The sequence below is a fragment of the Arachis ipaensis genome, chromosome B07 (genome assembly GCF_000816755.2).
Source record: "Arachis ipaensis cultivar K30076 chromosome B07, Araip1.1, whole genome shotgun sequence".
In the NCBI taxonomy this organism is placed as follows: Eukaryota; Viridiplantae; Streptophyta; class Magnoliopsida; order Fabales; family Fabaceae; genus Arachis; species Arachis ipaensis.
In genome coordinates this window covers 118,449,753-118,467,591 of record NC_029791.2, presented here as the reverse complement: position 1 = coordinate 118,467,591, position 17,839 = coordinate 118,449,753, and the positions used below count along the sequence as shown (strand labels likewise).

Genomic DNA, 17,839 nt, shown 5'->3' with positions numbered 1-17,839 from the left:
GTTGTACTAGTTTTTAATATATAATATTATAAACACATAATGTAGTAAAAAGATAATTGAGTAAAGAGACATTTTAATAAGGCTCAAATGAATTTGATGAATAGAAAACAGTGATTCACACATATTTTGTTCGGTTCAAATGAATTTGATTATTTTTTTTTTATTTTAAACGGTCGAAATATCAAACCAAATTAGATAGAAGTCTAATTCACTGATTTTTTTTTGTTAAACTGTTCGATCCGGTTCGATTTTTATAAGTATACTAGCTTTTTTTAATTTTTTTTGTGGATGGGATTTTATATTTTTAATTTTCTATGGGTTAGAGTTACATCATGTCATGGGCTTCGGTGTTTGGTTGGCCCATGGTACGCCATGGTTTTATTTTTGGGGGCATTGTTTCGAAAAAACATTTACAAGTAAAATTAATCAAGTTGGGTTGGGGTTGTGGTTAATTCTCTAGTTTATTGGTCAGCAATTTATAGCAATTTATTGGCCAGCGACAAATCGAGCTCAGTATCACAGCAGATTAGTCCTCGGCATGCCAAGTTACATGATACTGTGAAAAAAAACTTTACAAGTAAAATTAATCAACGTAGCTAGTCGTCTTAGTGAGTTCAGTGACGGTGTTGTTGTAGAACCAGAGTTTCGTTTAGGGAGGGAGTGGGGAGAGGGGGAACAGTTTTTGTTCTTTTTTGAGAAAAATCCAAATCAGCCCCTGACAATTACCTCGAAAGACAACGAGGCCCCTGACAAAAAAAAAACCCCAATTCGGTCCCTGACAAAAAAAATAAACCCAATTCGGCCCCTGACAATTACTTCGAAAGGACAACGAGGCCCCTGTGCCAAAAAAAATCAATGTTATTTTTTTTGGTACAGGGGCTAATCAGTCCCAAAAAAAATTATCAGGGGCCGGATTGGTGTTTTTTTTTCTTGGGGGTCTCGTTGTCCTTTCGAGATAATTGTCAGGGGTCGGATGGGGTATTCACTCATTAGTTTATAATAAACCTTTTCAAAAGTTCTGGGTTTTACAGATTCTTTCAGGAGAGGCCTACATGCCAACTATGCCAGAAATATGGTCATTCAGCCATAGATTGCTGGCAGAGGATGAATAAAGAAATTTCTAGTGGACAGTTTAAAGTACAAGCCAATCTCACCACCACGGACACACAAGCTTTATCATCCACTATTTTTTATCCAAATTGGTACCCGGACTCAGAAGTGACTCATCATATGACAGCAGATACTTCGCAATTCACAGAATGGGATAATGGATCTTTCGAGTCGGGTCTGTCCGACCTTACCATGTTCAAAAAAGCGTAGCTTCGCCTAGGTAAATTGATGCTGACTGCTAGCTACATCATCACTAGATGATTTTTGTCGGTTCTTATTTCTTCATTAATTTGAAATTGATATGAAGCGAATCATGAATAATGGTTCTTGCTACAGGGGTCAGGGGTACGTGGAGGGTTAGACCAGTGAATTATGAATTGCCAATTATGGAGATTTATTTTCATTGGTTTTACGGTTTGTGTTATTTTTAAAATATTATGACTGCGGAAGATTGATGCTATTGAAATTTGGTTGATTAGAGTAATTGGAGAAATTTACTTTACTAATGCTTCAATTGTGAGATGTAGGTCAGAAGTTTTGTTTTTACAAAGGGTTTGCCAGCATTGCATTGTAGTAGATATCAAATCCATCAAAAAAGTCACTTCATTTCTGAGGTTAGTTCATTTATGCATACTTCTAACACTGTTTTGAATCCCATTGCTTATAGGTTTAAAGGGTAAATTTTTACGTTGGTCTCTGAGATTTATGAGATTATCCAATTTGGTCTTTGATGCTTCAATTTTATTACAGTGGTCTCCCGGATTTGAACTCCGTGTACCATAGTGGTTTTTGGGCATATTTTTCCGATAATGACTCAGCTATTTTAGTGTTGTAGTTATCGTGTGCCATGTTAGAGTGTACAAAGGGCTAGCTTAGCTGGCCAGATTACAATTTGGATCCAATTTGATCCCTCCCTCTCTATTTAGTCCTAATATTCTTTGATTCTTCCTAAATCTTATGAACGTTAAATAGAGAGGGGAGATTAAATTGGATCCAAATTATAATTTCGCCAGTTAAACAAGTCGTTGCACATTCTAATGTGGCACATGATAGTCACGTAAGCACTGAAACAACTAAGTCATCATGAAAGATGCCCAAAGATCATTATAGTACCGGAGTTCAATGTGAAAGACCACTATAGTGAAATTGAAACCTTGAGGACCAAATTGGATACTACCGTAAATTTCAAAGACCATTATAGAAATTTACTCTAGGCTTAAAGCTATATCATTTCACTTTCTTTACATAAAAGTTTTTACATTGTAGAACAAAATTCGAAAAATCTGTTTGAGTTGCTACATTATTTATAAATTTCACTATTAGGATATCCATAACTTTAAATGTTATTCAGAGAAGCTTAAACTGGTTCGACTAGTACAGGTTAACTAATTCATCATACCCTTTAAGAATTTAGTTGGGAATGTCTCTTCAATCTTGCATTTCGCAATGATTTTCACACTCTTCTATTGAGACATATGCACTGATGTTACTTCTCAGGATAAATTTGATCCATTTTCCATGGTTGCTGATGAACTATCACTTGTTGCTAACAACTTGCGAGCAATGGTAGTTGCTGAGGTATTAAGTTGTTTGTAAGTTTGTTCTTTACTTTTAATGCATATGCTTGGAAGTAACAAAAAATTTCAAAACTTATTTCTGTTTAAAGTCAAGTGTAGCTCATGGTGAAATTGAATATCATGACAGGTTCCTAATCTTTCCTTAAGTGCTGAATACTTCTTCAGAGTGGGGGTTGAAGGAAAAAGATTTCGTCCAACTGTAAGAATAATTTTAGTTGTAATCTGATCTAATTTTTAATCTCTTATCCAAAAATTGTTTTCTTCTGTGTTTTATAATATTGGAATTTGGAAATATTTGGGAAACCTAAATGTTTAGACTGTTGGATGGACTAGGGCTTTTCAAACTAAAGCTCCAATTTTATGTGGAAAGTGAATGGCAGCAACATATTTTCTGTTGTCCTTGATGCTTATGGTTGATGTATGGATATCTCTACAGGTTTTATTGTTAATGTCAACAGCATTAAAACTATCAACACCCAAACCACCTCATCATTTTGACCAAGGAGGCAGTGTTGCGTCAGATCTACGCACAAGACAGCAATGCATCGCTCAAATAACTGAGATGATCCATGTGAGTCCTTTAAAAAATGTGCTATATTAAATAAGTATATTTTTTTGACAATGTTGATTCTCTTAAGAATAAATAGAACTTACATGGTAGTTGGTTATTGATCTATATTTTTTCTTTGGCTTATGATTGTATGATGGAATTCCTATGAAATATAAAACAGATAAATCTGAACTGATTAAGTTCATTAATTTGTAGTCAGAATTGGAAGAAGAAATGTCTTGTACTTAAGTTTGAACAAAGCATGGAATTGTATTTATGATCTCTGCCTGTAGGTTACAGTTGTTTTTAGGGAAAATGCATATTTTTTAGGCTGAGAGATAGATAATTTTAGGTTTAATTATTCTGTTGGTGGTATAGTTTTTTCAAATTTATAATTAAGTCTATATTTTTTTTACCTTTAACTTGGATCTTTAAACCATTTAAATTTTTTTAATTAGGGAATGCATAAACAACAACAAAAGCAACTAAGTCTTTTTTTTTCACAAGGTGGAATTGGCTACATGGATTAGATAATACCATAGTGTTTTGTTGTGAACCATATAGCAATTTACACCATTTATAAGGCTCATTTTTTTCTATATGAAAAAATTTGTGGTGTTTTAGCTGGAATGGGCATTTTTAGTGTAATTGCAAGTGGGTAGACATTGCAAGGGGAGCAGGCCCAACATGCAGGGGTGTGCTGAGTTAGCACGTAGGACGAGTATTGGACACATGGCGAGCTTGAGGCCAATGAATAGGCGCATGTTGCACACGTGGCGAGTAGAACATCCAGGCAATACGTAGGGAGCGTGTTGCACACGTGTCAAGTGTTGATTTGATCCGATTTCAACACGCGACCTGCGTGTCGGGTGCTGTGCCTATAAAAGCGAAACTTGGTACCATTTTACTTCATTGCGAGAGAGTTGTTTTAGTGTGTTATTGGTGTGATGGAGGATACTGCAAATATAATGGTGTATCACAATGGTGAGATTAACGAAATACACATGAGGGGTGAGCTTTGTGTGTAAGAATCCGTTTTTTTTTTTTTTTGTGGTTCCATGTACTATGACGTTTGCGGAGCTACAGTACGATTTCTGTCAAAGCATAAAGAGTGATATTTTAAAGAAAATAAGCAATATTCTGTACAGGAGTTTCGTTATCATATTTGACGGCTTAATATAATTTGATATTATACTGATCATTGATGAAACAAGTATTCAGTGTATGTTTCATATTTGCCAGCAAACTCGGGTGCAACAGCCAAAGATTGAGTTGTATGTTGAGTTTGAACATATAGTTGCGAATAGGATTCAACAGGACTCGGACATAGAAGATGACAGAGTTGAAGTGTATGAAGAAATGAACAGTGACAGCAAAAAGGATTTCGAAACTACTTACGTAGCCGATGACGAGGAAGAGGATGGTGATGGGGGAGGCAATGATGGAAAATGTGGTAGTTCCACCCGCAATCAGTCAACCCATGGATGTTCCACTTTTTATGCGTAGTTTGAATCTTGACGTCATGCATGCGTCAGAATTCCCCGAATATGTGAATATAGGTACGTAAGGAGTGGACAATACGTTTTTCTTAATTTATATTTTGGATGGATCGGTAAGTGACAATTTGTTTTGTTTTTTTTTTTGTAGGTATTGCTGATTCTGAGGATGAGGAGTTCAAGGTCAGAATGAAATACAATTTTAGAAAGTCAATCGTCGCGGCAATTGGGAGTTACACTATCTTTAGAGGAGTCGATTAAACTATTTATGAGTCTGAGTCATGGACGTTCTATGCAAAATGCAAGATACCGTTGGTGCGATTGGCTTATCCGAGCCAGCTTAGTACGAAAGAAAGATTGTTGGAAGATATGAAGATACAATGGGAGGCACACGTGCACCATGGGAACGATTTCACATGATCATTCCAAGTTTGAGTCAGACACGATTGCTAAGGCTATAAGGCCCTTGGTTGAAATCGACCCATCCCTGAAGGTGAAATCTATAATTGTGAAAGTCTAATCCAAGTTCAACTATACCATCAGTTATCAAAAGATTTGGTTTGTAAAGCAGAAGTCAATCAAAAAAGTTTTTGGTGGCTGAGAAAAATCTTACCAAGTTTTGTCATTTTGGTGCATGGTAATGATTTAGAAGATGTCTGGTTCACTTGTCCAAAAAGAAACACAATCCTTGTATAACAGGAGTGTAGAGGTGGACGATGTTAAGATAATTCACCAGATATTTTGAAATTTCAGTCCATGAACTAAAGCGTTCCGGCATTGTAAGCCTCTAGTTCAGGTTGATGGCACATACCTTTACAAAAAATATAAAGGTGCTATTTTGGTTACAGTTACACAAGATGGAAACTAAAGCATTGTGTTGATTTTTTTTTCATCGAGGAGGACGAGACCGCTGATTCCTGGTATTCTTTCCGTAGTAATTTACGAAGAAGTGTTAAGAGAGACGACCTTCATATAGCGAACCTATGACAACTTTACGTAACATTTGGAGGAACTACTGACAGTGGGTTCGCTGCAAAAAATCGCTATGCTTTGGTTGACTAAGAAATCATGTCTACTATGTGTCTATTCGGTCACAACCTCTTCATCAATCTGTAGGTTATATTAATGTGCCACGTCTTCGACTGTCACCGTAACCTCACTCACCGGCAATACAAATGTGTGAATTTCAAGCCTCCACTTTTTGACAAGAGCAGTTAACAACACAGCATGTCCTTTTATCTTTCCAATTCTCGAGACCTGGTAGAACCCTGTTGTTTGTAAGGCGTTATCAGCCGCTGGATGCCACATTTCCAGTGGATTAAGTTTACAAGACAGAAGGTTCTTGTTAGCCTGGTACAACCAAAATATATTTATTAATTACACAAATATTAGAATTAATAATATAGAAACTAAAATAATATCAACTTTATATTACTCTGTTAGTCCCTATAGTTTTACTGAATTTTCAATTTGGTTTCTGTACTTTTTTTCTTTTCGATTGAGTCTCTATATCATATCAAATTTTGTAATTAAGTCCTTACCGTGATAAAAACGCTGGAATTAACGGAATATTCCGTTAAGCAAAACGAATATGCTTAACAACTGACTGAATGTTCTATATAATTTAATAGAATATTCTGTTAATTTCAATGTTTTTGTTACGGTAGGAACTTAGTTACAAAATCTGATATGATATAGGGACCTAATTGATAAGAAAAAAAGTATAGGGACCGACAGAGTAATTAAACCACCAAATAAATAGTAACTAAGCAAAAATATCAAACATACATAATTAAGATGGTCTAAATAATTGATAAGAGCAATGCTATATGGATAGCAAATATTATCATTTTTAGCTAGCAATAATTTGCATCCATATTTCCAGAAGTTTTGCACACAAGAAGCATATAATTTACATCTATATTTACAAGAATTTAATTTTATATACATTAATCAATACAGTTTGCACTCATATTTTTCTGAGTTTGTACATATAAATTAGTAAAATTTATTTGTTAAAGACAGTTTAATGTTTATGCTGGCCAAAACTACTAAAAATTGCTGGTTTCCAAGAGTTCCTCAATTGATAATATGTTCTTCCAGTGTCATATAATCACGTACAATTTTTGTTAAACACACGTTTATCATTTTTTTTTTATGTATAAATCTTACTCTAAATGCACTAAACTCCCTAAACTCAACACTCTGTTTTTGCCTCACTCTCTAAGCTTTCTTTCTTACGTTCTCTCCCTATTCGTTGTTTCTTCTCTTCGGAGACAGTAGTTTGGTAAAAAGGTGAATGTATTGCAGATAAACCAAAGGAGCTTCTTGAGTAAATTTAAAGGGCAAAGTCTTTATTGCGCTGTTGTCTCCAGAGCATATTTGTCTCCTACATGTAGGAAATACAGTCAACACGTTTCCTGCATGTTGCTCGTGGCACGCCACGTGGCGAGAAGCAATGAAAAATCTCTAAAAAGCTATCAGGAATCTATGACACAGAGTAGTCAACATGCTCCCGATGGAGCACATGTCCAAAAGCAGCGACGAATCTCTAAAAAGCGAAGAAGAATTTCTGTCAACATGCCCACTGCGTGTTGCTCCGTGTGCGCCTCATTTTCAAAAGTAAATCTCTAAAAAGTAACAAGGAATCTCTATCAACACGCCCCTTACGTGTTGTTGTGTCAGGGCAACTCTGAACATCCACAATGCTACAAAATACCTCAAATAATAATATTCAACAAAAACACCACCACTTTTTTCATAGCTACTGTGTAGTTTATATTCTTGTTCAGTTTTTACCGAACAATCTTCACTCCCATATTGCAATAATTAGACAGTTGTGGATAGGGGCGGCAACGGGGCGGATAGGGGCGGNNNNCGGGTAAGGGCGGGTATTACCTAAACCCGGCCTCACCCCGCCCGGAACAAGAACTCACTCTGCTAAAAATTCACCCCGGTGCGGGGCGGGAATTACCCGCTCCGAACGAGTAAGGACAAGATGGTACCCGCGGATTCGGAGGGTATTGTCATTCCTACTTGTGGAGTGAAATCTATCCTTAAGCTTTAGTGGGAATTTTTGTTATCAAATAATCTCAAAAGATAGCACGCCTCCAATTTGTCTATCCGGCATGAATTTTTTTTTTTTTTTATTTACATCTTCATCCATTTTAGTTTAATCACTTTATGCGTTAATTGCTGTTTTTTTTATGTCTATCAAAAACTTTTCATTCAAGCCATACATGATCATTTCTCGTGGTCTTTCTATTTTCCCCTAATAAGACAATAAAATTACCTTTTGTGCACTTCTGTCTTCAAAAATAGCTGCCTCGTGCTCCCTCTATTATGAATGAGTTACTGTCACTTAAGTTTTTGGGGAAAGCACCCAGTGATATTAAATTAGTTGTTTTGTTGCAGTTTGACTCGGTGTTTTGCTTGTTTTCATGCTGAACCAAAACAACCCCCTTCCCCTCCTTCCCCCAAACAAAAAAACGTGGCTATGATATTAAGTTTATTTATTTGTTTTGGGAGGTTTTTTTTGAGGGGAGGGGGTTTTGGATTTATGCCAAACTAATGGTGTTATAATTTGCCACAGGTGGCTAGTCTTCTTCATGATGATATTCTGGATGATGCAGACACGAGACGTGGTATTGGTTCATTAAATATTGTAATGGGCAATAAGGTATATTGAGTTTCGATCATATTAGCTGCTTAGTATTTTCGATTTATTCTCAAATGTTTAATGATATTTCCACAGTTCACAGTTGATACAACTAAAATTGTTCTCTATTTTTTATAACACTAACAAAAATACCATCCATTTTTTATAATAACAAAAATATTCTTAAAATATAAAATGTGATAACAATAAATAAAAGTATTTTTTATAAATGGCAAACATTTTTTATATTTGACAAACCGCTTATGTATTTAATCTAAAATTTGTAGGAAGTTTTGGATAAATTATTTATAAAATACATACAAAAAAGTATTCAATCTCTATACTTTTTTTATTTTTAAAAGTATTCTTGGCTGTTAACCAAAAAAAAAAATCTACTTAGCATAAAATCTCAAAATTTTAAGGATAAAAATGTTTGGTTTTTCTAATCATACTTACAAAAAATTGTAGCAAAATTCCATCTCTAAAATATTTTTTAAAAATATATATTTACCCGTTGGTATTTTTGTTGTGTTTAAAATATTTTCGAGGACATTTTTAAAGTAAACAAAAATAGAAGTTTCTTTTTTTTAAAATTCAAGAGCAATTTTGGTAGTTTATCTTTATCCTTCCTTTTTATAACTTTTGATGTAGTTGGCAGTGTTGGCGGGGGATTTTTTGCTCTCTAGGGCTGTTGTTGCTTTGGCTTCTTTGCAGAACACAGAGGTAAGGCCCAAAGGCATGTGGCTGACATTTTGTATAGTAAAAGTATAAAGATGAGTGTCCGTCCATTTCCCATCTTATGTTTGCGGACGATCTTATTCTTTTTGCTGAGGCTTCCGTCAATCAACTGGAAACGGTTATGGAGCTTGTGGGATCATTCTGTGATGCTTCTGGCCATAGAATTAATCAGAACAAGAGCAACATCTATTTCTCTAAAAATGTTTTTGTTCAGACCAGACAGAATATTTCGTCTAGAAGTGGTTTTTGTGAAACGAGAGACATTAGTAGATATTGATGGCTAATATTCAAGGAGCGAGAATCAATAAGAACCATTTTGCCAATATTACTGATAAAGTTCAGTCAAAGCTTCAAGGGTGGAAAGTAATGACCCTCTATGACTGGTAGAATCACGCTTGCCCAATCGGTCATTGGCTCCATGGCATTGTATCCTATGCAGCATCTGCAATTGCCAAAGAGCATTTGTAGTAATTTGGAATGTGTGCAAAGAGCTTTCATCTGGGGGCACAATCCGGAGACTAAGAAAGCTCATCTCATAGGGTGGAACAAGATCCTTGCCCCTAAAGAGTGTGCGGGCTGGGATTTCGAGATCTTAAGCTGGTTAATGATGCTTTCATAGTGAAAAGAGGTTGGAATCTGTTGGTGGATCGTGATTTGCTTTGGGCCAGAGTGCTTTGGGGAAAATATGGTGTTAGAAACAAGAGACTGAGAGAATGATGTGAAAAGTGTATTATTGAGTTGTATCTCAGGTACAATATACAAGGGGTATTTATAGGTGCTAAATAAATCAAAGTAATAAAGACATAGAATCCTACAATTAATGTACAGATATGCTATATAAATATAGACGATGCTAATTGATCTAAATTAATTCTAATGATTCTAATTGATTCTCTAACATCCCCCCTCAAACTCAAGTGGGAGCTAAGGATACCAACTTGAGTTTGGATAACAAAATCCGGAAGCGAGTCGAGTGATGAGCTTTCGTGAAGATATCAGCAGTCTGATCCAGTGTCCCAACAGCAATGAGACGAACAATCCCAGAAGACAACATGACGAGATATACGAATACGGCGAGAGATAGGATCCCAACAACGATAACCCTTATGTTCAGAAGCATACCCAAGAAAACAACACATGCGAGCCCGAGGTTCAAGCTTATTATGTTCATGAGGCTGAAGAAGGAGAAAACAGACACAACCAAAAACACGGAGAGAACTGTAATCGGGAGAAGTACGATAAAGACGCTCAAAGGAAGTAGTGTTACCAAGAACAGAAGAAGGGAGTCTATTGATAGCATGAACAGCAGTGAGGACAGCTTCACCCCAAGCACGCTCAGGACAGGAAGAGGAAATAAGCATTGCACGGACAGAGTCAAGAATATGACGGTGTTTACGCTCAGCTCTGCCATTTTGTTGAGAGGTACCAGGACAAGAAAACTCGGACAAAGTACCCTGTTCAGCGAGAAAATGGACGACGGTGCCACAAGTGAAGAGTAGATGGAGAGGAAGCAGCACAGATATGGGTAGAGGGAACATGAAGGTTCTCGAGCTCAAATAAACGTCCAACCTTACATCCAGTCCCGATGATCTTTCCCGTCCGACGATCCTGCACACGACATCCAGAATTTGAAAAAATGACATCAAAACCAAGTTCAACAAGCTGACCGACAGAGATAAGATTAAAATTCAATTTTGGAATAAAATAAGCATCAGAAAGATGAATATTGGACTGTGAAATAACCCCGTGATGTGTAGCATGCAAGAGGGAACCATTAGCAGTGTTAACAGAAGGTGCATTTGTAGTGGGAGACAACGACGAAAAAAGATGACGCAAAGGAGACATATGATTGAAACAACCAGAATCAAAATACCATTTAGAATTACCTGGAGGGGTGGAAAGAGTAGCGGGGGTATTACCAGAGAAAGAGAGAAGTTGTCGAAGAAGGGTTTCAATATCTGATGGAGAGACAGAAGGTGGGTTGAGAGATGTGGAAGAGGAAACGAGAAAACAGAGCGCGGAATCGGAAAGAGCTCACCAAAAAACCTTAGGAAGGGTCCCACTGTCTGCCACGTCAGCAGTCACGTCAGATTCCACGTCAGCAGCCACGTCAACAAGTAATGACACGTGGCACGGGGTGATTGGAGAGGCAAGACACGTCAGCGGCTTATTGGGCGCGTGGTGGCGCGCGGGTCAGAGAATCGGGTCGGATCGGGCGCGTGGATCGGATGCGGTCCGTCTCTCGTCTGGCTGACACGTGGGCGTTGCTGAGCCGTTGATCTGGAGCGCTGATCCAACGGCGACGAATGCTTCTGGAAGAAGAACACCTGCAACCGGACAGCCTACTTCAAGTGGCGCGTGGCGGCGCGTCCGGCCGAGTCTGGCGATGATTCCGGTGGCGTTGAAAACGTTGCAACGAGTTGAAGGCGACGGTGGCGGCGGTGAGGAACCTAAACGTCAGGAAAGGGTTGAAAACGGAGCACAAAGTACTGCCCGGAGACAGACGAACGGCGAACTTCAGACGGAGGGTGGCGGCGCGTGCGGTGGTTTCCGGTGACGAGGCTGAACTCGTTGAACTCGCAACGACGAGACAAAGGCGGTGGTAAGGGCGGTGACGAACCAAAGCGTCTGAAAAGGGAGCAAAAGAGAGACCAAAGAACACTGCCGGAAGAGGAAAAAAAAAGGACTATGAACTAATTTTCATGGGAAAAACCTAAGCTCTTGATACCATGTTAGAAACAAGAGACTGAGAGAATGATGTGAAAAGTGTATTATTGAGTTGTATCTCAGGTACAATATACAAGGGGTATTTATAGGTGCTAAATAAATCAAAGTAATAAAGACATAGAATCCTACAATTAATGTACAGATATGCTATATAAATATAGACGATGCTAATTGATCTAAATTAATTCTAATGATTCTAATTGATTCTCTAACATATGGAATGGAGTGCAATCCTCTTCAGGGAATCGTGTGCAAAAATGGGGACTCGACACTTTGGAAGGATATTGTTAAATGGTGGCCTAAGATCCTTTGCAACACAGGTTTCATTGTTGGAGATGAAACTAAAATTCACTTTTGGAAAGATGAGTGGATGGAACAAGGAGTCAAGCTTGAGACTTTTGCTTCCCCTTTAGTTACTAATGAAGACTTGGAAAGAAACCTGAACTGGTATGTTAAAGATGATGGAAAGTGGAACATTCGCGAGCTGAATCATGTGCTTCCCGACAACATGATAGCCAAGCTTTCTAACTTTCTCCCGCCGAAGTCTACTGATGGTGTTGATGATCTTTTTGGAGACCCAACCCTAAAGGTGAGTTCACCATCAAACACACCTATAACCATTTGTTTGTGAATCAATTCCAAAATGACCCTGTTTGGAAAAGGATCTGGCATTGGAAAGGAATTCAAAGGGCTAAATTTTTTATGTTGCAGCTGTGCCATTCTCTTAACCATGTCCAGAGTTGCCAGGTGGAACAATGGTAGTGACCCGACCTGCTTTTGCTGCAACAATGAAGCCGAAACACCCCTCCATGCTATCAGGGATTGCCCAGAGCATCTAGTCTTTGGATGCAATTTCTAGATCTCTAGGCCACAAACCTGTTCTTTACTCTAAACTTAAAGGACTGGATAAGTATCAATTTTGAGAAGGATCTTGGGAAGAACAGTGATATGAGATGGAAAGATGTTTTCATGATCACAGCTTAGATGATTTGGAAGTATAGAAATGAATTTTGGCATAATAATGCCAACCCCCCAGTGTGGATTAAAGTAAAGTATATTAATAAGTTTTTGCTTAATATGGTTGTTGTCTGAGTGATTCAAAGGAGGACCGGTTTTACCGTACTATCAATATAGTTTGGACACCTCCGCCAGAAAATTGGTACAAATTGAATACTGATGAGGCATCTAAAGGTAATCCTGGTCCAGTTGTGCTGGTGTAATAAGGAACGAGGTTGGAGGATGGAACTATGGATTTGCTGTGAAAATGGATAAGGTTACGTTTATTGAATCCGAGATTAATGCCATTTTTCGAGGCCTGGAAATAGCTTGAAAGCTGGGGATCAAGAAGTTTATTGTTGACTCTGATTCCAAAGGTGCTATTGAGTATTGAGATTATTAGAAATCCCCCTATAAGCATCTTGCTCTAACGCGTATTATTAGATGGATATTTAATCTCCTTAGTAGTAACTGGAGCGTGGAGCTGAGACATGTCTACCGGGAAGTAGGGCTGGAAGTGAGTCGAACTAGACCAAACTCAATCTCGACTCACAAAATTTGAGCTTGGTTCACGACTTGACTCATTAACAATCGAGCTTCTTTCTTAAGCTCAAGCTCGGCTCACCGAAAGCTCACGAGCTGGTTCAAATAATAGGAACATAATCTATAATTCTATATCAATAAATTACAACTTATATATTTTAATCGAGTCAGCTCACGAGCTAATGAGCTGAGCTTATCCAAACTCAAACTCGACTCATTTAATTTATGAACTCAATATCAGGCTCAAATTTGGCTCACTAGCTCACGAGTTTAGCTTATCGAGCTATTAACGAGTCAAGTTCGAGCTGGATCATGAGCTAACTTGACTCACTTTCAGTCTTACCGGAAGCCAATCAAGTAGCTGATGGGCTAGCCAACCTCATTCTGAACTTCAGTCAACATGAAGCCTATTATGAACAACCCCCCAGCCAAATTTTCTTGCTGGTTTTAGCTGATTGTGGTGGAACCTATTTTCCTAGAGCTTGCTAGTTTTTTTTTTTTTTCGGCCTTAGGGCCTCCTTTGTACCCAAAAAAAAGTATAAAGATGAGGAAAATACACCATATATTTACCTAAGGACTGTACTTCTGCAGGTTGTATCTTTGGTGGCAAGAGCTATAGATGATCTTGTAACAGGAGAGATCATGCAAATGAGTACGACAGCAGATCAGCGGTATAGGTATGCATTGTATTTGTGACGACTGCCGACTATGCTTCTGTGGTCTCTGTACATGGGAAGTTTATATTCATTCTACATAATTTGTACCACTATATCTGAGTTACTTATTGTTTGTGTAAAAACTTCCCAATGTAATTATTAGTTAGTTAGATAGATAGTAAGTTTATTTGATTTTCTCTTGCACTACACAATTAGGGGCAAGTCTTGGAAGCGTTTGTTGGATTTTTAAGAATTGTTTATATTTTCAGTATGGAATATTATATGCAGAAGACATATTACAAGACTGCATCATTGATTTCAAATAGTTGCAAGGCAGTAGCCGTCCTAGCTGGCCAAACAGCAGAAATTGCAATGCTTGCTTTTGACTATGGAAAAAATCTGGTTTGTATACCTGGGTTTTCATTTTTAAGTATCATGTTACACTTTTAAATAACCAGTCTTTATAGAAAGAAAGATATTGCACTGAGCCTTTAAGATGTGCCCTTCAATTTATCTGGCATCGGAGCAACATTTCAGCTGATATCTTTTCATATACCAGTGCTTGTTTCATATGTGAATGTTGGTGAATTTATTTTTTCTAGACAACATAATCTGAACACCCCCCCCCCTTCTTCCTCTTTTGTAGGGGTTGGCATTTCAGTTGATAGATGATGTGCTTGATTTCACAGGCACATCGGCTTCCCTTGGAAAGGGTTTTTTGTCAGACATTCGCCATGTACTTTCAAATACTTCTGATTCTTCATTAGTCCTGAGTTTTTATCTAATATAGTTTAGGAAGAATTTCAAGTGTACTAGGTACACCAATGATTCAATAATTTTAATAGTTGATCTCAGTTTCTGCCTTTCTTCAATACTGAGTTCTTATGACCCGCTATTGATCCAATTTGGTAGGGAATTGTAACTGCTCCAATATTGTTTGCAATGGAGGAGTTCCCTCAGCTGCGTGCAGTTGTTGATAAGGGCTTTGACAACCCTGACAATGTTGATATTGTAAGTTAATATGTGACTGATTTCATCAATATTTTCTCCCTTTGGAAAGTAATAGTTACCCTGTGCCAAGACAAAGCTCAATTATGATAGTATCTCCATTGAAATAACGTGTGAAAAATTCTCTGGGATTAGAAGCATGAAAAATACTTGCGCCAATTTTATCTTATGGTTAATTAAGAATTGGGAAGGAAATGGATGAAAAGTTTTGATAGCTTAATGTCAAGGATCAACTCTTCCCAAGCTTAACGTATTGCATATGTCCAACTGCCTAGAAAGCACATTTATTTGATACGTGTTAGTGTCAGACTGTCAGAATCTCAAAGACCCTTGTACGCTAACACATAACACATGCATCCATTATCAAATATTTGATATACCATAATCATTTATGATGAACAAGTGTTCCTATTAACTAAGTTGGGTTAGTCTAGTGGTTAGCTCACTAGTCTGCTTAAGCAAGTGTCAGGGATTTAAATCCTGTCTTGTGTATGCAGCAACCCAAGAGCAAATATGCATGTGACATATACCAAGATTCTTGGCCCCTCAAAAAGTTTCAGATGTATTGACCTGTAGCAAGTTCTGCTGTGCATTAAGTATAATTTGTAGTGGTTGATTTGAAGTTCATTTCATTCTTTCTGTGATCATGATATCATGTTTTTGCATCATGCGGTGTTGACATGCAGGCTTGTCATTTTAACAACAAATATATAAGGGTTATCTTGGAAAGTTCATAATTATGTGTTTTTAATTTCTCTTTTTTTTTTCCAATAACATGTTTAATTATTTTTTTATATTTGCAAATATAGGCTCTTGAGTACCTTGGAAAGAGCAGAGGTATACAAAGGACAAAAGACCTGGCTGTAATGCATACTAACCTTGCAGTAGCAGCAATTGATTCCTTACCAGACAGTGATGATGAGGAAGTAAAAAAATCAAGGAGAGCCCTTGTAAATCTTACTCAAAGAGTCATTGTTAGTCACTAGCTTAGCTCTTTACTTGTAACTTAAGTCACTGATATAATTGGTTGGTTAGTTGTTGTAGTAATAAGTGAAAGCTTTTCAAAGATGCTGAATTAATTACGAACATAAAAAACAAATTCACTGTCATAACTCACAAGAAGCAGTGATGCAGAGAACAAGAAAAGAGGTAATGAATGATGGCTTAAGAAACAAGAAAACATACATTAGACTTCTCAAAGCCAATGAATCCCCCATCATATACACCTGAGAACAGAGGCTAAGAAAAGAGTCAGAAATTAAGAATTGACTAAAAAAACAAATAACAGATAATAACAATCTATAACTAAAATATAGGAACTGATATTGTAAATAACTACACTTAACAACTAGATACTCTTAATAATAAGTTAGTTGTACTTAGGTTCGTTTGGGAAGTTTTAAAAGTTACTTTTTTTAGTTTTTGACTTATGAAAAGTAGCAGTGTTAATGTTTGGTGTAATTTTCAAAACTAAATTATAGCTTTTTAAGAAGTTATTTAAGTGCTTATAGAAAAGTTAAAGAAATGACTTCTCTCATAATAAAAATTTTTTTATCACATTTATTTTAAAATAAACACTTTAGAACTAAAAAACCAAACAAAAAATAATTTATTTTTAATATAAGCATTTATTGTTTAATTGGTCAATGAGTTATTGCATGTACAATGCAGGATTTAATTAAACAGCGAATGAGCTCACCACTCAATCAACTCAAGTTGATTATTTACATTCCACACTTTGTGTTGATCTAACATGTTTATTTTAATATTTAAACCGGGTCTAGCCCAGAAACCTAAGAACCCCTTTTCAAACACAGGTCCGATACACCCAAGTCTAGACTAGATAAGGCCCAACCGTGAGAGACATGAAGGTTTCTTTCTTAAAAAATAAAAATAAAAAATTAATTCTTTGCACCACAAGGCTTTAGCCAGCATGTAGATAAAGAACGCTAGTCAGTGAGTTTGTACTTTGTAGAGTGGGTGTGATGATTCAAAGGGAAAAAAAAAACAAGGAGATTTAACTCTATATTTTACCAAGAAGTTATTCAATTATTCATCTCTCACATGATTACAGAACTAACATTTTATAATGTTCTAGGGTATTAATAGGTATTAATGTTCTTATTAATCTATTTTTTAATAAAATTATGAATAATAATAATAATAAGAGAAAAACCTAAAACAGCTCTGACAATTACGAAAGGAAAGGGGTTGAAGAGGTTATCCAGCAGTCTTTCATGAATTATAAGGAGTGGTTAGATATGGATCTCTTCTGTTGCTGATGGCGTTGCCGAAAATGACAGGGGATATCTATTATTGTTACTTGAGATTGTTTATTCTGCTATTAGTGGTTTGTGGTTGTTGTCTTGTGCTCCACTTGTTGTGTTGAGCTTTTCTTTTAAAAAAAAAGTCCCTTACAATTACTTCGAAAGACAACGAGGTCCTTGACAAAAAAAACACAATCCGACTCCTAACAATTACCTCGAAAGAACAACGAGGTCCCTGTGCCAAAAAAAAAATCAATGTTATTTTTTTTGGCACAGGGGCTAATTAGTCCCCAAAAAAAAAATCAGGGCGGATTGGATATTTTTTTTTTGGAAGACCTCATTGTCCTTTCGAGATAATTGTCAAGAGTCGAATGGGGTATTCACTCTAATAATAATAACAATTTTGATATTAGTCAAGATGGTAGTATATTACACTAAAATTAAAATATTATTGATTAAACTTTTGGTACCAACAAATATCTTTTATAAATTATATTAAAAAAAGTTGTTTAC

At 36.7% G+C, this 17,839-nt stretch overlaps 1 protein-coding gene across 2 annotated transcripts in view; it reads left to right on the top strand.

The window, feature by feature from the left end:
• LOC107606041 (solanesyl-diphosphate synthase 1, mitochondrial) overlaps positions 1-16,251 on the top strand; it is a 32,946-nt gene extending 16,695 nt beyond the window's left edge. Inside the window, exons 2-12 of one of the 2 annotated variants that reach the window (XM_016308007.2) lie at positions 1,638-1,724; positions 2,608-2,688; positions 2,815-2,886; positions 3,124-3,258; positions 8,326-8,412; positions 9,043-9,114; positions 13,987-14,072; positions 14,321-14,453; positions 14,698-14,787; positions 14,964-15,062; positions 15,869-16,249. In XM_016308007.2, coding sequence (XP_016163493.1) covers positions 1,638-1,724; positions 2,608-2,688; positions 2,815-2,886; positions 3,124-3,258; positions 8,326-8,412; positions 9,043-9,114; positions 13,987-14,072; positions 14,321-14,453; positions 14,698-14,787; positions 14,964-15,062; positions 15,869-16,045 — 1,119 coding nt within the window. In that variant the 3' untranslated portion in view covers positions 16,046-16,249. Of the gene's footprint in view, positions 1-1,637; positions 1,725-2,607; positions 2,689-2,814; positions 2,887-3,123; positions 3,259-8,325; positions 8,413-9,042; positions 9,115-13,986; positions 14,073-14,320; positions 14,454-14,697; positions 14,788-14,963; positions 15,063-15,868 lie in introns of both variants that reach the window. The other variant, XM_021106369.1, reaches the window with a different exon arrangement.